Source organism: Eschrichtius robustus, chromosome 8, assembly GCF_028021215.1.
Source record: "Eschrichtius robustus isolate mEscRob2 chromosome 8, mEscRob2.pri, whole genome shotgun sequence".
Classification (NCBI taxonomy): Eukaryota; Metazoa; Chordata; class Mammalia; order Artiodactyla; family Eschrichtiidae; genus Eschrichtius; species Eschrichtius robustus.
Genome location: NC_090831.1, coordinates 55118973 through 55138440, shown reverse-complemented (window position 1 = coordinate 55138440; position 19468 = coordinate 55118973). Strand labels below are relative to the sequence as shown.

Here is a 19468-nt window from a genome sequence, read left to right as displayed (position 1 = left end):
AATGGGAGGCCACGGTTGTTTCTACCCTGTAAAATTCTTAGCCCTTCTTTCTCCAAATATTGCCCTTCCCATTCTCTTCATCTGCCTGAACTCTCGTTATGTTCCATCCGTGCGTCCCTCTGTGTGTTCTGGTTGAGTCTGTCAGTTCTGGCTGATCTTCATTATATCTTCAATTGTCTCCTGTTCTCTTGTCTACTGTTTCTCCCCTGAATTTTAAAAATGTCACTGTCCAAAATCAATTTTTAGTTTCATGTTGCTTATTTTGAGGGGAGGGGAAAGTACCTGACCTAGTTTTGTAATTTTCTTTTTATGACTGCCACCCTTTTTCTTTCTCAAGTTTAAACATGTGTATTAAGTCTTGATTTCAGATTCCTCTTATTTTTATTCTTTGGGTTCTCTACCTTCCTGTTTATTGGATTTGCGGGTGGTTTTTCAGGCCATATAATCAGTTGTCTTCCTACTCAAATAACAGTTTGGCTGGTTATAAAAGTAATTTAGCCCATTCGTTGTCAGAGGACTTTGTAGGCATCGTTCTGTTCTCTGATTAAATGCTGCTGTGGAGGTGTCTGAAGCTAACAAAATTTTTTTCCCCCTTTATATATAAGACTCCGTGTTTTTTCCTGGCTGTCCGGAGGATTCTCTGTCTCCAGTCTACATTAAGATATATCTTAGTGTTGATTATTATGTGTCATATTTTCTTGCAACATATGTCCCTGATTATAATGATTCAAATTTGTAACTTAGGAAAACTCACGTTTTCTAGAACTGTATTACTAAATGTGTGCTGTTTCATTCAGCATTCGTCCTATTTCTACTCCAACTCTTTAACTCGTCATTTCCATTTCATTTTGCTTTTATCTACTATTCTGCCTTACGCTGCTTACTTTGTGCTTTCATTTCTGTAATTGTCTTTTCTGAGATTTTTCCAACTTAATTTCCTCACTCTTTCTTACCTTACCTATTTAATGCATAATCTTGTTCTACAATCAATCACTCATTTTTAGAAAAACTTGTTGCTGCAATGTTTATCCTCCTGTGACGGTATTTTGAGGTAAAAAGTCTTCTTTCTATCCTTGCTTTTCCTGTTCTTTGCCGTTCTTCTTTGTGGGATCTATCATCAAGTATGTTTTCCCTAAAACCAGCCATTTGAAAGAATTTAATATATGGGGCAAGGCCCAGGACCATGTTCTAACCTGGCAGGAATTTTCCTCGTGACCCAAGTTTAAATGTGAACGTTTAAAAGCCTTTCCTCCTTCATGGCCCAATCTCAGACAGACGTTTCCTCCAAGTGGTGGTCTGTCGGGATGATTTCTCACTTAACCCTGCTTCCTTGGCAACCCCGAACGAAACAAGGTCCCAGGAAGTGTCAGTGCTACCTGGTGTGGCCCTCACCCTGGAGAACTAACTGCTTTGCTGCCTTTTTCCCTGGGCTCTTCTCTCTGCGCTCCACTTCCCTACTGATTTTAGCAGCCCTTCAACCTACATTTCAGTATCTCCTCATTTTATGAAAGTTCATTTTTTTCTTAGCTTCTGTGAGCTGGCTTCCTCACAGGTAAATTTTAGATACTTCCTACCTGGCCTAATTGCCGTGCCCACGGGACGAGAGAACCTGTGTAAAAGAGCACTTTCTCACACCACAGGCTCTGGATGGATGCAAGATGGTTGGTTCCCTTAATAGCCTTTCCTTTCCCGCTTTCAGGAAATTACTGCATGTGGGAAGGCTAATGCCACGTTTTACTGCCCCTGCCTTTCCTGGCAACTCTGGTCTTATAACAGTCATTGCAGCCTTCCCCTCGCCATCCTTAGACACACCAGGGTGCTCTTTCCCGTTTGTCCCTGTGCACCTCCGTGTTGGCGTATTGTCAGCCCGGATCATACACAGATCACCTGTGTAGTGTCACCACGTATCACTGGGACGATCTAAATAAAATAGTGGTTGAATAAACGGAGGTGAATTTTTGGGTCACATTTCCCAGGGTGTCTTGTCCCCAGTCTCAGCGGGACATAGAATCTAGCCCTTTAAAGGGACAGTGTTCTGCAAATCATCAGGTAACGATTTCACTGGTTTATCAGCTGTGGACCTCTCTACCACCACCCTTCACCCCTATCGCCCCCGCCACGGGCTCTAGTCTTACTGAAAACCTTTATTACCGAAAAGCAAGTCTGTTTCTTCTCACCTTCCACTCACCAGGTTTAACGACCTCCTCTTGCGATGTCGGGAACTGGATACCTGGACACGAGATCTCGCCCTTCCGGCTGTGGTGTGGCTTTCTGGCTTCTTCAACCCTCAGTCCTTCTTAACTGGTAAGGGCTGGGGCAGGGCAGCCCCTGATGCTGACAGAGTCACGCCCCCAGCAGCACCCCAACCTCGCTTCACCCCAGCCCTGCCCACTACAGAGGAAACAAAATGCCAGGCAAGACAGGAGCAGCCAAGAGAGGTGGGATGGGGTTCATTCACCCCGTGAACGTTTTCCGTCACGGGCTGCCGGTCTCTCACATCAGTTCCACTCTGGCACGGCAGAGCATAAGCCAAATGGGTATAGCTGTTCCAGTAAAACTCCATCCACCAAAGCAGGGAGGTGGTCCTGCAGGCCTTCGTTTCCCACCCCTGCTCTACTGCAGCCACGTGGAAATGGCCAAGAACACGCTGTGGGGCCAAAGCACGCCTCACTCAGGGAGATGCTCAGCTTGTACGGGTGGCTCCCGGGACCCTCCTGTCTATGGCTTTATCCTACTCCAGTCCTGTCTGTCTGTCCTCCTCCCAAAGCAATCATGCAGACCACGGCTCGAAAACACGAGTGGCCACTGGATAAAACGTGCTTGACTGTTGACGTTACCAAAAAAACGAAGGAGGATTATGGGCACCCCCCCAGGGAAGGCGCATACCTCCACGGGCTCCTCATGGAAGGTACGATGTCCCAGAGTGCGTGTAGGGTTACCGCAGTTAGAACCTTTCTCACTCAGCTTCAGGTTGGTATTTGTCCTTTGCTTATTCCATTTCTCAGCACTCACTCACACTGGTGGTTATTTACCTCGTTTCCGGCTTTCAAACAATTTAAATGCTGAGATAGGCTGTGTGTCCAATGTCAGCCAAATTCTAAGGCCATGGCTATCACTTAAAGACCTATACACTGAATGTACTTTGCTTTTTCATCAGTGTAAAAATCTTTCTTCTCCTTTTAAAAAAACTGTTAACTTCACCCTTGCAGTAAAATACCAGATTTCTCTAAGCCTGTAAGATGCCAATGCGTATTGTGAATCTCTGGGCGAAGGAGTAGAATATGCAGTATTTTCCAAATTTATTCACTCATGCATTTATCTTATCTTATCTTGTAGAACACTTCCTCTTACCTTAAAGGGCACTTGGAGAAATGCTTTCCAAGTCTCTGCCAAGATGCTCCTTTTTAACACTTGTGGCACGTGCTTTAAAGGCAGGGTAGGTGGTATAAACAAGTGACCTGAACTTAGACGAAGAAAAAAAGGTGCAGTGGGGAGGGAATGTGGTGAATTGGACACGTCTTATACTGTCCATAAGCATGCAGATTCACTGTTTTAAAGGAAGGACAAACTAGTTTGCTTTACTGCATCTGGATTCTCTCTCACGGAATCTGCTTGTTTTCATGTAAGTAAGTACGTTTTACACCTTTTAAATTCAAATTAAGGAGAGTTCAGGCATTAGCACAGGAGCAAGCGTCTCTGCTTACAGTGTATGCGTGGCCCCTGGGCAGCAAGTACCTTCATCTCCCTCCCATCTCAGTCATGGGCCAGCTCGCTAAGGAAGCCACTGACGAGGAGTGAAGTGACAAAACTGGAACGTTTATTGCCTACAACAAATAGAGGCTCAGTACCAACATAAAGCACGGTTGTAACCCTTGGGTTTATGCTGTAGGTGCCAGATGGGACAGCCAATCAGGAGCCATCGTGGACGCCCACCTCAAGGAGTTAAGGTCTGCAATGCCAGTCATCTTTGCAAAAGCCATACCCGCGGACAGACAGGAAACCAAACACACCTACGAGTGCCCTGTGTACAAAACCAAAACGAGGGGCCCCAACTGGGTCTGGACCTTCAGGTTGAAGAGCAAAGAAAAGGCGGCCAAATGGGTCCTGGCAGGCGTGGCCCTCCTGCTGGAGGCGTAACACGGCCCTTGCAGAGGGGCTTCTACTCCTCTCGCCGGCGCACCGCGGAGATGTCCTTGTTCCCGCACGGTCGTTTATTCTACCGAGAGGCATAAAACAGAGTCCAGCTCCTGTACCTTTTAAGTAAGTAACTTACTTAAAAGGTGCATTCGTTGTTTGTTTGTTTGTTTTTAAACAAACAAACACACACCATCATGTCTGAGAAGTAGAGAAGGGGGACAAAACGAAGCAAATGTAGAAAAAAAGATGGGAACCCTGCTGAAAATCTGTTCATTTTTAGCTCTCCCCAGGACCCTGGCCTCCCCCTTCCTGCAACACAAAAGAGTACAGTATAGATCACATTTTCATCAAAGTTCCATTGAACCTCAAAAACAAGATGGTTGCAAGTCTCCCGGTCCATACATGTGGGAGCCTAGTTCTCGTACAGAAACAAAATCTCCTCTAAAAAGTATTAGCCTTTATATTCTTCTTTTAAAAGATAGATAGATAGAAGCCACCGGCCCCAGGCAGCCGCTTCTGCCGGCCAGCAGCCCTCCAGTGTCCCGAATGTGACTGACAGGCCGCTTTTTTGTTCAAGTGTTAACAAAAATAAAACTCAAGAGCTACAGGTAATTGCACCTTGTAAACTATGTGGTTTGAACTGCGGTCACTTGTGAGAAGGTAAACTTAAAGGGGATGTAACCCCTGTCACAAGCTGGCCTCCAGGGACTGGTTTGGGAGGTAAAAGATCAAGGCAACAAAGGCAAGAGCTGCTTACACAATGTTTCCTCTGGGGTAACTCTACCCCATTTAAACTATGGTTTTTTTTAATCAGCTGCAGATGCTTTTAACAATTCAACCTCTAAACAAACAGGCCTGCGTAAACAGGTATATCGATTCCTCTCTCGTCTTCCTGAGAAATCTTTTGAAGTATATAAACAATCTTTTAAAAAAAAAAATAGTAGTATTCAGATCTACAAAGAATTTCTGTATACAAACAAACACAACCATAAGAAATCTTAGGCACAAACGGCATGTCTTGTTGGGAGTCCTCCATGGTGAGCTGGCTGGTTCTTCTCTTAATTGTCTTTTACCAGCTGCTTTTGTAAGCTGAGAAAAAATGGGAAGCATTAGTGGGACGGAGGCAAAAGCACAGCGGCATCCTAGGTTAGAGGCTCAACCATCCCCTGGAGTATACCAAGCCCGAACCTGCTCTCCTGTCACCAGCTCAGGCCCGACTCCTCACGCACGCACAGCGGTGCAGGCCGGCCCCCGGGGGGACTCGCCTGACTCCCGCGTCTCTACATGCAGCCTCCTCGTCCGAGTGCACACGGGCCAAGCCTCCCCTCTCTTTAGTGCCCTCTCCTCGGGCCTTCGCAGCTTTCTCTCAGCCTGCCTTGTAGACTCTTTACTGTCCGAGGCAATCAGGGGGAAATTCTAGCAAAGGGGGAACTTCCCGATGATTGATAGGGAAAATACCAGTCCCGAGCTTGCCCAATGCAAACAGATACAGGATGACTGGCACTGGAGGTGGTGTCTAAGAATCAGACTGAAACAAGGCAACCCCAGTACCTGCCTAGAGGGTCTCCCCTGCTGCACCCGGGAATTACAACCTCTGTTTGTTTGTTTTTGATTTGTGAGGCTTACCTCTCCAGATATTCCTTAACGTTATTATAACCGTAAAACTTGGCCAGATGAATGAGGATGCCTGTGGCACAGCGACCATCACGCTTCCGACAGTAACTGCAATTGCAGATGCCCCGGCAGGGAGGACACATCCAACCCTAGGGAAGCAATGGCAGCAGAAATGCCCCCGTTATCAACAGGCTCCCGCAAGATCAGCTTCTGATTGAGCCTGGATCACTCAGCCTCGCCACCAATCTTTAATCACGTGAGACTCTTCAGATAATCCTTCACCCTGTGACATGTACGAATGTCTCCTTCCTCTCGCATGTTTCAAAAAGGTCCAGAAAGGTTGATCACCCCAGATCACGCATGCAGAAACACTGAAACGTGTTGGTTTTAAACAGGACCAGGTGCATAATTAGTAGACATATGTTCAAAAAATTCTGGAGAATTTCAGGTATCAGAGCAAGTGCAGGGCCCCTTACAACTTCACAGGTCACACGCCCAGGAAGTCGGCCCTGCTTCTGAGAGCATAGGGTTTCTCACATCACTCAGCCTGAGTAGCAGTTTACATTCACTTGCAAACTAGGGACAGTCTACTTACCCCCATGACTGCTGCATATAAGAGGTCTTGCAGTGGTTAAGAGCACAGACGCTGGAGCCAGACTGCCCAGGTTCAAGGGCATACACACTAACCATCATACTATGTATTATCTCATTTTACAGAGAGAACCAAGGGGTTGGGAGGCTAAAAGAATAACAACTGAAATAAACTGCACTAACAGACATGAAATCTCAGAGCAGTGCAGGTGCGCACAGAAAGCACCCTACACCGCGGTATACCCACCCCCTGGGCCTGGCCCCGGCAAATCCAAGGTAAAGGACGCTGCTGGAGGAAAGGGACACAGGCTCGCCTGTACAAACCCTAACTCTAAGAAAGCTTGCCTCTGACCCTGGAAAGCGCAACGCACTCTCTTGTCCAGTCCTAGCTGTAGGGCAGGAAACTCTACTTTTCATTGCTGCCAGTCTCAAGAGGCAGAATGAAAGGAGGGTGGTGAGGGGGTCTACAAAACGCAGAGCTCTGCAGCTACAGGTACCCGACAGAGGGCCCAGGGGCCCCGTCCTCAGCTCGCTCCCCTCACCGATACAACTCAGGCCAAGGCGAGCACTGTACCTACCGGGTCCAGCAGCGCCGATCTCACGTCCTCCCCGTAGCGATTCCGCAGGCAAGGCCCACAAAACTGTCCTCGCACCCCGCCGCAGCTCTGGTTCCGACACACCGTCTTGGTGTCAGTGGTCTTCTGCCGACACTGGTGGCAAGTGTTACCCTGAGGCGGAAGGCGGTGAGTGGTGAACATGGGATTCAGAGGGCGGGGCCCAGGAGGCCACACGGACATCCCAAGTGCACGAAGCCGCCCTGCCTCTCCCCGAGCATCGAGCAGTGCTGTTTCTCTGGTACAAACACTGGCACTCTCCAGTAGCCTGTAAGCACTTTTAGTTCTGGGGCCAGAGAAGCCTCTTAGGGCAGAGGAGACTGAGCAGGGAGCCTGGAAGAAATGAAATGATCAGCTGGACAGAAATGACGGGAGAGACCAGAGCCCACAGGGGTGACAGGAGACAGTGATGGTGAGCCCCGGGCAGCATCACACGGCGCCCACCCAGTTCCCAGCAATCCGGTTATGTTCAGGATAAAACCTCCTGGTTTGAAAACACCGGCAATTAAATTGAAAACCTTTTAACAGCATTTAAGACACTGTCCCATTATCTAAGAAGGATGCAGAACAACACAAAGACATCCTCTACATTACCATTTTAAAAAAATTTAACACATTTCCTACCTACCAAAGAAAGATATTCTATCAAACTTTAGTTGCTATCGGTTATATAAGATATATATCATACATACGTTTTCAATACGTGTTAATAATATATTGGAAATATATTTCGGTTGGTTATAAAAGCGTATTATTTTTTTCAACGTTTAAAACATAAAAACTACTTAAAATATAACAATTACAACTGTGCTTTTCCAGACTACAGCCCTGCCTCCCCCACAGATAATATGCATCCCCCAGAGAGACCCGTCTCCTGCTTAGAATTACTGCACTAAGCCGTCTCCCCTTCCCCAGTTACAGCTGCTCCGACTCGGAGCCCACCTCTGTGCCCTGGGGAGACGGCACAAGTGCGTCAGCCCAGACACAGTTTAAAACAAGGCAGGATTTCAAATACCAGTGCCTGGGACTCCCAGTATAAGTGACGATCATGTGAATTATTCATCAGATATACTTTACCAGAACTTTATCGTAGATTTTATCTCGAACAGTTATGGCCACATTCTCCAAGTCCTCTTCAGTGATGTCCTCCACTGGCCGAAAAGAAGATACACAGCGGCGGCGGCGATATCCCTGGCATCTCCCCTGCAGAACGAGCCAAAGCAGAGCTGGGCATTAGATGGTTTGGGCGATTTAAAAAAAAATTTAGAAGTTTCAGACTCCTCAGAGCTCTAGGACCATGAATGTTAACTATGTCCCTCTTCTGGTTCCCTGAAATCACTCATACATTTTAGTCATTTGCTGAGTTCCTATCCTTAGTGCCAAGCTTCCCTGATAGCAAGGTGACACCGAACGATAAACCAGAAGCTCAGGGTTTCCCTGACCAATGAATGGTCACCTGCTGCAAGAAGCTCTGTGAGGCCACGGAAGTGACCCACACTGAACAGCCAAAGCCACAAACAGGAAGGGTCCAAAGTGTCTTGCTCTAGACAGAAAGCACTCCAAACTCCCCATTCCTGAACAGGAAGACCAGAGACATCACTGTACTTGCCCACAAGCAAAACCACGAAGCCACCCGCAGCCGTTATCAGGCCTTTACAGCCTCCACTGGAGATGAAGCTGGGGTCCTAACCACTGCTCGGGTTAGAGGAAGGACCCTCTGCATGGCCTACAGCTTAGACCAAGCGCAAGCTTGGGCCCAGGGTTCTTTTCTGAGTGCTGTCCCAGGAGTACCCACAGCATCTGGGAACTTGGCTGAAATGCAACTTCTCAGCTGCTGCAGACCTACCGAGTCAGAACCTCAGCGCTCTCAGTGAGCCCCGGAGGGCTGTGACGAACGCTCACGTGCGAGGACCACTGGCTTAGACAAAGAAGCATTGGTTCATTATAGTCAGAAAATACCCCGCTCGTTGTCTTCCTTCTTCTGAAACTGTAAAACTCTTCTGCGAACTTGGCGGCCGACACGGTGAAGTTCTCCAGGGCGAACTTCTCGGGAGGCCGTGCACTCCGGGCCGGGTTGGTGCGCCGTGTGATCTGTCCCTCTGAGAAGGCCCGCCTCACTGCTTTCTTCTTCTGCAGGTGAGAGCACAGACACACACAATTGGCTGCTTTCTGGAATGAAAGCCATCTAGCAACCGACTGTGTGCACGAGTACTGGAATCAATACATATAAGGAGTTCCACTTACAGAAGCTGAGTTTGGGGTTCGGACCGGGAAGAAATCTGGCATTGAGTTCAATTCCGCCAACAACTGAGCGAGCTGAAGTTCAGAAGAAAGAAAGGATCGTACATAAATATTGCCAAGTCTACTTCATCTAACACGTTACCACAAGTCTTCCAGTTTGCAGCCATGAGAAACTTGTAGTTTACATAAGATCTCAGCAATTGTTATTTTTTTAACCTCACATGTAAAGATTTTTATCTACGCAGCTGAGATGCTGATAGCATGAGAGGAATAAAATCTATTCCCGTTCCTCATGTAGAAGGAGAAGGCACGATGAAAACTGTCCTGGAAGGCCCAAGGCCCGGAGCATGAGGTTAGAACCATGACTGGACCACTAATTCGCAGTGTGACCCTGGAACCTATCATTTTGCCCACCTGAATCAAGGTTCATCGTGTTCACAACAGAAAAGGCCCAACTAGATCATTCTGACAGTTATTCAGAGCTCCGAAACACTGATTCTCCAAGTTGGTTAATTTCTCATCAATAAAAATAATTTATGAAAATATTCCCAAATAAACACCTAAGAACACCAAATAACAGGCATTAACGTGCCAATCACACAATTTAATTAGGATTCCTTTTAGTTTTAGACTTACACAGAGGTATGGGTGTCACTAAAAAATCATGAACATAGTTCTTATTTTAAAGATGCAGAGAGATACAACGCTAACAATTTCTCTTAGCTGAGCACAAGTATGTCTCTGGATAAATTATACCCCAAAGTAGGCTTTATATTTTCTTAAGCAACTTATCAGACATATAGTAAGACTGCATATACAGTATCATTAAAGTATGCTTTTTTAAAAGAAAATATTAAAGAAAAAAATATACCAAAATACTAAAAGTGATGATGATTGGTAAGATTTTTTTAAATTCTGTATATATAAAATTATGAAGGAAACCACAGTTACTGACCACATATAGAAAAACCAAATAACACAAAGATTTCACCTTGTTCCATTAATTATTCTGGTGAAAACATTTTAAAGTGATTCAAAACCGCTCAGTTCCTTTTAATACCTAGACCCCTTTCATTCCTTTAGCTGATACTTGACACTACAGCATCTAGGTTGAAAGCTGCCTGCCTGACCTGCACAAAGCAACTCCTAAAGTAGGCTTCATGACACCCACGGTTACACATTGCTGCTTTCTGCTGGGAACAGGCCCTCTCATCTCTGTAAAATACCACTGCATATTTGCAACGTAACTTGATCAACAGTAAACGGCGTTTAGCCCATGGCACCGTGGAGGGGGCTAAAAATGGTCCCGGGAGTCTCTGTTCCCAAACCAGAGCTAATCAGGTGATAACCGCTTGGGGTCCAGGAAAAGAGAAAGAACCCACAATGCCCAGAGCACACTTCCTGACAGAAGCCAAAGCAGCAGCGGCTGTGGGGACACAGCCCTGGGAGCCCGAGCAGTGGCGGTCTCGGGCCGCGCGGCCTTACCATGGCTTTGTTCTCCTTGATGTTCATGGTCCTTTTCAGCAGGGCATCCGAGCTCTCCTGGCCCTCATCCCTGGAGTCGTCCTCAGACTCAGAGGCAGAATCTTCCCTTTCCTTCCCCTGTCTGCAGCTTGTCTTTCTTCCAAGAATTCCATTCTTACTGTCCTGTATGCGCGAGCCAGAAAACAACGGCTCAGGAGAACTGTTCTTATCGGCATTTTTTGCCGGTTTCTTGGTGGGGAACTGAAAGGCTACTCGAAGACCAATACTGCTTCTTCTCGGCCTGCTGCTTCTAGGTGGAGCCTTTTCTTCTTCATCATCTTCCTCTTCCTCACTCATGAAAGATGCTTTACCATCATCACTCAGCTCTGACTCCACGAGCTAATGAAATGAGAGAAAGAACAAAGACAGTGCCTATAAACAAACCTTCAGAAAGACACACACTTAAAACCACTCTGACAGTATCTTAGGAAAACAATGAATAGCTGAAAGCTCTCCCTTCCTATTGGTAGTTCCCTCTGAACTCTTCAGTTAAATGCGCAAGTAGTCTGTAGATGAACAAAATCAAAGAGCAGACGACTACGCGCTCTGGCCCAGCCACACCCACCGGCAGACTGTGTCCTATTCAGAGCATCAAGCTGGAAGCCAAACGCTGACGAGGTGGGCTCCTCCGCAGTGGACCAGCCAAGCTGGCACACCTGGGAGCCCAGGAATATGGGAACAGTCAAAGAAAAGGGTGTGCATGACATCAGAGGTATCCTCAGATAACAGTGGAGTGCTAAGTGAAAAATAAAATACCATTCTGCCCTAACTAGCTGGAACAGAACTCATGAGTAAGAGGGACAGGAGAGCTGACTTCATTTCAGTGACGTGACCAAGGAGCAGGCCAGATGACCTGCCCTCGGGGTCAGTGGCGGAACCTCATCCCCAGGACACTGTTGGGTCCTCACTCAAGGGAAGCCTCCTCCCCTTTCTGTAACCCGCAGCGCCCTGGGGTGAAATCAGGCAGACAGCTCTGCAGGCGGCTGCAGGCACCTGTTCAGTCAGCTCAAGCAGTTCTCAGCCTCAATTTTCAGTCTCCACTCGGCATAGGTCTCTAGCATTAAAACGTAACTTGGTTTCACACGTGAGAACACAGTAAGAATGGAAGGCAACAGCAAGGTGACATCTCAGATGCAAAGCACTCTTAGCAACGGCAGAGATGGGTTTAAATATTGGGATCCAGGTCGTCGCCTGGCATCTTTCCTTGACCACAGGCTGGACAGTTTAGCCTGGGCACCTCTGTCAGGGACTCGGGTTGTGAGGAGAGCTGAGAACGGTACCAGGAGGAGCCTGGGATTCAGTTAATGACTCTGCTCCTTCCTCGGTGACCATCCTCCCCAAATTCCAGCTGGACTCAAGTGAAAAATAAAGCAGCGGGAGGGGAAAAAAAAAGCAGGTAACTTCCAAACCTTGGTGTATGTATCAATGCACAAATAGCCAAGCAGAGAAATAAGACTGTACTGTACTGAGTTATCTATTTGTTTTAATATCCTGAACTCTCCACATTCGTAGCTTTGGAATTCCAAACAGTGGGCTGCAGAGGAATCTATTTTAGAAGACACTGTTGGAGAACTTCAGAGGAATTATCTCCCCTGACTGGCTTTATTCACTTATCATAATCGCCGTCTAACCCACGTCTCTTTACCAAGGACGTGGAGTAGTGTACTACAAAGGACGGAAATACGGAAAGGGTCACCAGTGGAGACTCAGACCTGAGAGCCAGGACCACGGCTGTGGCAGTTTCACGTCTGGCTAGAAGACCACTAGACACCAACGTAGAGTCATACCCTATTGCCGAAAAGGTGGTCTCACCACTACTCACTAGGGTGGGCAGGAGGTTGGGTGAGGAGGCAACAAGGCTTGCTTTCTCACTGAATTTCAAAATAAATGTACAGGTGGACCTGCCCTGAGCTATGAGTTATATCAGAGTCAACGTAACATGTCACGATTCATTCCCTAAATGTCCAGACTTGGAAGAAAACAAACAAAAAAAGGCGCTGGGGGTAATTCACTTTCCCATGCTGGAAACACAAATTCTTTGAATATCCCAACATTACTTAGCTAAAGAAGAGAAGATAAACAAGTCACTAAGAGTAGATGATACCCATCAGGGTTTGGAAGGATCTCAGTGTCTTGCTGACAAGAAACTGGAGACTTGCTGGCCAGAACACATGAACTGCCATGCAAGTAACTTCTGTAAAGAAAGCCAAGGGGCGGGGGCTGCGGCCGATAGGTTGGCACAGGTCTGTGTTCCTATTCACAGAAAAAAATCACCATCGAGCAAGGCAGCCTACCATTAAGGCTTTCAGGCCTTAAGTCCCCCCAGGAAAAGGTGAAGGACAAAGCAACCCTACTGGTTACAGCTTATTTAAACACCTACACAGGTTCCACGCCAGGAGCGCTTCTTTGGGAGCTTCTGAACGTAATGAGGCTTAACCTCTCTATCCCTTATCTTGATACCAAAGAAGGAAGTGGTGTATTGATTTTCTGAGATAAATGTATGCTATTTTTCAGTTAGTAAAAAACATTTTTATGCCTTAAAAACATCCAAAGGCTGTTCTTCAAAGTTACCCTGAGATTCAAATACTGGTCAGCAGTCAACTGGCCTGAACACATGGAATAAAGAGAGATCAACCAACAAGTCTCTTGACGGCAAAGTGCTGAGGGCAGATTTCCCTTAGGAATCAGACAAGCCCAGGTCATCTTTATCATTAAAAAGCACGTCGTGATCCAAATCAAGAATGCACAGACAAAACTCTAGGTTTGCACCACAGCTAAGTTTTTGCCAGATTAACTCCAAACCTAAGAACATTACTTGGCGCACAACAGAAAACGACTTTCAGGAACTTGTTACTCTCAGACCCTCCTCTTTTCAGATAAAAGAGGTTCAAAAAAGTCTGAAATAAATTCTCTGATAAGGATAATAAGGGACGCCTGGGACACATCCCCCTGGACTCCAAAGGCACCCAGGAAAGACAACTGGATTTTCTCTAAGAGAATAATGGACTCGTGAGCCAGGAATTCGCCTTAGAATAGCCAAGTTTACATTGAGCTAACTGGCTTAGAAGATGGACACGTAAGAAAAAGTAAAACCTTTGTATTTTGTTAACTGGCGTATAAGATGAACATGTAAGAAAAAGTAAAACCTTTTCACGTGTAAAGTGACTTCTTACAGGTTAACAATACAATTCGGAACCAGGACTAAAAATATTACAACCCACCCTCCCTCACGTTGATAATTATTACCATCACTTCTGGGTCGCTGTTAACATTCAGATCACTCTGCGTAAATCCTTCAAAATCTTCCATCTCTGAGTCAGTGTCCTCTCTAAAAATTCTTCTTAGCTCGTCTGTGAAGTATTTGGAATGGAAACGCACATCCTGCTAAATTAAAAACACACGTATGTCATGGAGAAAGAAAGAACAGAGGTTGGCAGGAGCTGGGGACAAGGGGAGTTACTGTTTAATGGGTACAGAGTTTCTGTGTGAGACGATGAAAACATTCCGGAAACCGATAATGGTGAAGGCCTCGAGACGCTGTGAGTAAGGCCACTCAGAGTCTTGCAGGCAGGACACTGGGACTTACTGCACTTAAAAATGGTTAAAATGGTAAATTTTATGTAGGCTTTACCACAATAAAAACACACGTATATATACATATTTTCCATAGTTTGCAGAAAGTTAGACCCACAAATTGAACCATTTCAAAACACCAGAATGGCCGCAGCCGCCATCAGCTGGTGTGCCCGGTAAGGGTTGACGGAATTCAGTTTCTCCCGCCGGGGTGGGCCATCAGGAGCGTCTGCGTTCACACAGAACAGAAAACACGTGGAGGAGAAGGCCTGGCTCTGGCTCTTCCACCCCACACTGGCCTTCCTTTCCAACAGCCATCCCAAGCCGGCCCCTCCCAGGGGAGATGCCTGGGTCACAGACAGCACGCCTCCGAGCAGGAAAGGGCTGGAGGCTTCCACACCCGGCCCGCCCACCGCCGCGGAGAACGCAGTTGCTCCATCACCCGCTACCATGACGGAAAAGCTCCAGCCCTCCCACCCCCGGGAGTCCCTCTCCCGCAGGAGCTGAGAACCCACCACCGCCGGCAGGTAGCAAGTGAGCCCGAGGAAAGATGTTACACGGCTGACTCAAAAAGGACATGTTCCAACAATGACTTTTTCTTTCTTTTGAACTCATAAAAATAAATGGCACGCTTGAAAGAAAGGAGGGGAAAAGCAAGAATGGCAGTACAGAACGGAGACCCACAAACCGGCCTCCTCCAAGCTGGCAGCCAGGCCTGGAGTCCACGTCCCCTGCTGCCTCTGACGTCTCCCCCTCCTACCCCTGATGTAGGGGTGTGACCCCTCATCACAGCACATGCGGCTGGAGAATCTTTATCTCCCTGCCTGCCTTTTCCCTGACTTTAATTATATACTTCTTCGAGCTCAGATCATCAGTCTCTGGAGAAAAACAGACATAACAGACGAGTGGAAAAACTTCCCGGGGGGAAAAAGAAAGAAATGCCTATATCCGGCATTTTTTTAAGCTTAAAAACGTCTCCTGGGGCTTCCCTGGTGGCGCAGCGGTTGAGAGTCTGCCTGCCAATGCAGGGGACACGGGTTCGAGCCCTGGTCTGGGAAGATCCCACATGCCGCGGAGCAACTGGGCCCGTGAGCCACAACTACTGAGCCTGCGCGTCTGGAGCCTGTGCTCCGCAACAAGAGAGGCCGCGATAGTGAGAGGCCGGCGCACCGCGATGAAGAGTGGCCCCCGCTCGCCGCAACTAGAGAAAGCCCTCGCACAGAGACGAAGACCCAACACAGCAATCAATCAATCAATCAATCAATCAATCAATCAATCAATAAATGGATCATCACATTAAAAAAAAAAAAAACTGGTTCATTCTTATAAAAAAAAAATGTCTCCTGTGAATTATTATGGGTAATTGGAGTGACTGTGCTCAGATGTAAATCGCTTCGTTCCTTTGTTGATAGCTGTGGTGCAGCTGCTTAAAAAAAAAAAAAAATTCACACACAAAAGGGAAGTTTCTTTAAAGTGAAATTCAAATTGTGCTTCAGGGAGACCAGCGCCGGCACTGCTGCACACACTACACACAAGTTCACGCGGCTTCCCTCGGCGGGTTAAAATGGATCCAGAGTGTGTGGGGTCCAGGTGGGGAAGCAGCAGGCCAGGGTCTGTCATGAAGGAAGAACGGCGCGCGGTTGGCTCCCAAGGAAACCCACCACCTCCGAGGGCAGGAAACATCTGGCTCGAGAGCCCTGGGCCAGCCCCTGCAGGCTGCTGCAGGGCAGTGGGGCCCATGTGCACACTTCAGCATCTACCCAAAGTCCCTGGCTGGAGCCCGAACAGGTCATGCCTGGAACAGCAGGTTCCAACCTGGCGGTCCTCTGGCTCTTTCTGTGCTTTGAGCTGGTGTCACAGGCAGCGGTCAGCCTGGGAGAGATCAGTATCTTTGGTGGCCAGTTCTGATAGAGAAAACAGCTCAGCTGCAGCCCTAAGCCCATGCCCATGCTTTTATTCTCCCGATTTCACAAGGTGTAAAAACCATCTTTAATGGGGGTCTGTAACAAAGCGAACATCCACTCCACACAGTCTCCTGCGTCCCTGGTTACAACCCTCACACAGCTCTCTGTTCTCCGAAATCTGGCCGTTATCCTTTAAAATCAGTACTAGACAGTATGTTGTGGGCTTTGGTGACCTGCATCTACCGTGATCAAGAACGTAAGCAAATAACAGATCAGAAGAGAAGCTAACAGAGTGGTGACTTTTTTTTATTTTGAAGCTCATGGGATGTGAAGAAACAGACTGGAAGTCATGGTGGCTGAACCAGTCAGACAAGTATCCCACCTCAGTTCCACCCCATGGGTGCTCCTTCGCCCATGGGCACTGGATGCATGAAACAAGAGGAAAGGGACAACCCAAGGAAGCAGCCCGAGCCGGGGAAGCTGGAAAGCACCGTTCAAGTATGAGGCCCCTTCCATCAAGGAGCTTGTCATTTAGTAAGGGAGCTGGACAAGTCCACAGGTCACCATGGCGAGGATGAGTGTTGTAAGGGAGACACACGCAACATGGCGCACAGGAAGAAAGAAAATCCAGTACGACTTCGTGGAAGCAGAAGCATTTGACCGGCATCTCAACTGGGCTAGAGGCTAGAAAAATGCTGAGAGAGCACAGAGGCAGGATGAGGAGCCTGGACCAGTGTGCACAGGGGGCAGAACAGCGCATGCGGAGGGGATGGATGCAGTTTCTGGTCTACTGCTGCAAAGCCCGCAGGAAAGAGCCGTGCAAGGCACGAGGCTGAGAAGTGGGGCTCCTAGATTAGGAACATCCCAGCTCGGCCACTTCTCAGATGTGAGGCCTCAGACAAGTCACTTCACCTCCCCACACTTCAGTTTCATCATCTGTGAAACAGCAATAATAACAGCACCTGCACCTTCCCAGGGAGAGAGTAAATTAAGGGCACTCTGCATGAACAGCATGTTGTCATGGGCCACGGAATGCATGCTGGGGTCAGACTCGGGAGCAGGGATGGACTGGGGGCAGGTGTGAGGGCACAGGAGAAGGGGCAGTCGTCACAGCAGCAAGAGCGGCCGCTTCGTTCCTTAACGCCTGCCGCCCGCCAGGCTCGTGCTGGCGCTTCACACACGTCCCGCGCCGCTCAGAAGGCCACTCACGGTGGACCCAACAGGCTGCCCCTCACTGCCTGACCACATTTGAACGGAGGGGCTGGCGATTTCTGAACAGGGGAGCATGGTGACCAGAGCTCAGTTCCACACCCGCGGTAAAGACTATGAGAACCACGGCAGCTGAAGAGGGAAGAGACGGGAGGGATGGAGGTGAGGAACCTGGCAGAAGATTCATCAACTCCTGCAAGGGAGTTGAGGAGATGGGTGAGGAACAGGAGGCGCCAGGAGCTCCAAAGTTGGAGACAAAAATAGGGAAGACAGGGCTTCCCTGGTGGCGCAGCGGTTGAGAATCTGCCTGCCAATGCAGGGGACACGGGTTCGAGCCCTGGTCTGGGAAGATCCCACATGCCGCGGAGCAACTGGGCCCGTGAGCCACAACTACTGAGCCTGCGCGTCTGGAGCCTGTGCTCCGCAACGGGAGAGGCCGCGACAGTGAGAGGCCCGCGCACCGCGATGAAGAGTGGCCCCCGCTCGCCGCAACTGGAGAAAGCCCTCGCACAGAGACGAAGACCCAACACAGCCATAAATTAATTAATTAATTAATTATTTTAAAAAAATGGAGAAGACAGACAACCAGGGAGGGAAAATGGTGAGTTTCAGATCTCCCTTGAACAATGACGATGGATCCAAGTGGCTGTTAGAAATACATCTGGGGCTGGAGGGAAGAGCCAAACCACAAAGAACCAGGAGGCAACGGCTGAGACCAGGCCAGGCACTGAGATCATTAAGTGGAAAGGTCTGAAGATAAAATCTTGGAGAACATCCACAGATGGGGGCAGGAAGTAGAAGGGATGACAACCACGAACAGAAGGAGTAAGAGAGAGAGAGACCAAGGGGAGTGGAAGCAGGTGGCTGGGGGGGGTCAAATGCTGCAGAGGCATCGAATAAGGTGAGGACCACACACACTGCCATCAAGCGGGGGCTTCACTGACATAATTAACTGCCTGCCTTCCTCTACCTGCCCAGTGGAAGCTAGGTGGGTTTAACTCACAGCCTTTTAGGAGAGGCCAGGGTCGAGGGAGAATGAGGAATTTTGAGTGCCACAAATGAACTCAGAAAAAAATGCCACGGAAGGCTGGATACTTTGGCCATGCTCCTGCTAAATCACAACATAAACCTCCAGGAACCTACCTCTCTGAGAACTGCAACTTGTGTCTGCCACAGATCAAAGGAACTAAAGAAAGAACAGTGCTCTCGCCAGCAATCCCACGAGTGAGGTGCGGACAGAGCCTCACCGCAGAAGCGCAGAGGCCATGTGTCTCATGGTAACCACACACTCCTACACTATGGCTGGGGGATCAGCCCTCCCCCGCCAGCTGTGTGGGAGCGCTCCAAATACAGCCTGGCCACAGGCTGCAGCCCCGAGGTGGCAAAGAAAACGGATGTGATCACGTGAGGTCCCCTTTACTGAAAAAAAAATTATTGTACACAGAAAGGATTTAAACAGCAAAACTGAGCGAGGTACCCTCACCAGTTGCTTGAAACATGAAGGTATAACACTAATAAAATAAGATGCTCGACAATTAACTGATACCACCAATCTCAGACCATGTTCAAGTCAAAGAATATCCGAACCAAGATCCAAGCTTCCAGACGGATATGCCTGCCTTGAAAGGAGGCACCCATACCTGCTTCCCTGACTCCAGTGAGTCAAAACTATCGCAGCTCTCCTCTGATGACAGGGTTTCCATGGGAACATCATCTCGGAAACCAACGAACTCTTCATCATCACTGGGGGCGTTAAAGATGTCAGCCACCTCTTTAGGGATCTGTTTGGATTGAAAAAAGGAGGATAATATCAGGGGCTGTTTTAATCACTTAGGGAAATTTTGTAGAGGAGTAGGAATTACCATCTCATGACTTTATCAATCTGCCATGGTTGCTCACAAGACCCCAGTAACCCTGAGCAAAATGTGCCTCAACTTGACACCTCATGGCAACCAGGAAAGGGGTGGAAGAAGAAGAGTTCTCTTTTTCAATTTCTAGAGATATATCCTATTTTACAAGGAGTGTTGAGGCCATGCCTAGATAAGAGCCATTTTTGATCTC

General features: G+C 48.0%; 2 protein-coding genes across 6 annotated transcripts in view; one reads left to right on the top strand and one right to left on the bottom strand.

Annotated features, from left to right (window-relative positions):
* The window catches only part of DNAH11 (dynein axonemal heavy chain 11), a 324223-nt gene extending 319911 nt beyond the window's left edge, over window positions 1-4312 (top strand). For both annotated transcript variants that reach the window (XM_068550514.1, XM_068550516.1), the window contains 3 exons: window positions 2192-2304; window positions 2768-2908; window positions 3890-4312. In XM_068550514.1, the coding sequence (XP_068406615.1) occupies window positions 2192-2304; window positions 2768-2908; window positions 3890-4137 (502 nt within the window). In that variant the 3' untranslated portion in view covers window positions 4138-4312. The remainder of the gene's footprint in view (window positions 1-2191; window positions 2305-2767; window positions 2909-3889) is intronic.
* Window positions 3796-19468, bottom strand: part of CDCA7L (cell division cycle associated 7 like) — a 50881-nt gene continuing 35208 nt past the window's right edge. Inside the window, exons 2-10 of one of the 4 annotated variants that reach the window (XM_068550517.1) lie at window positions 19048-19188; window positions 13968-14105; window positions 10683-11060; window positions 9201-9272; window positions 8916-9086; window positions 8034-8159; window positions 6921-7289; window positions 5764-5900; window positions 3796-5226 (exon numbers count right to left, since the gene is read on the bottom strand). In XM_068550517.1, coding sequence (XP_068406618.1) covers window positions 5196-5226; window positions 5764-5900; window positions 6921-7289; window positions 8034-8159; window positions 8916-9086; window positions 9201-9272; window positions 10683-11060; window positions 13968-14105; window positions 19048-19188 — 1563 coding nt within the window. In that variant the 3' untranslated portion in view covers window positions 3796-5195. Of the gene's footprint in view, window positions 5227-5763; window positions 5901-6920; window positions 7290-8033; window positions 8160-8915; window positions 9087-9200; window positions 9273-10682; window positions 11061-13967; window positions 14106-14412; window positions 14440-19047; window positions 19189-19468 lie in introns of those variants that run through there. The other 3 variants (XM_068550518.1, XM_068550519.1, XM_068550520.1) reach the window with 3 other exon arrangements.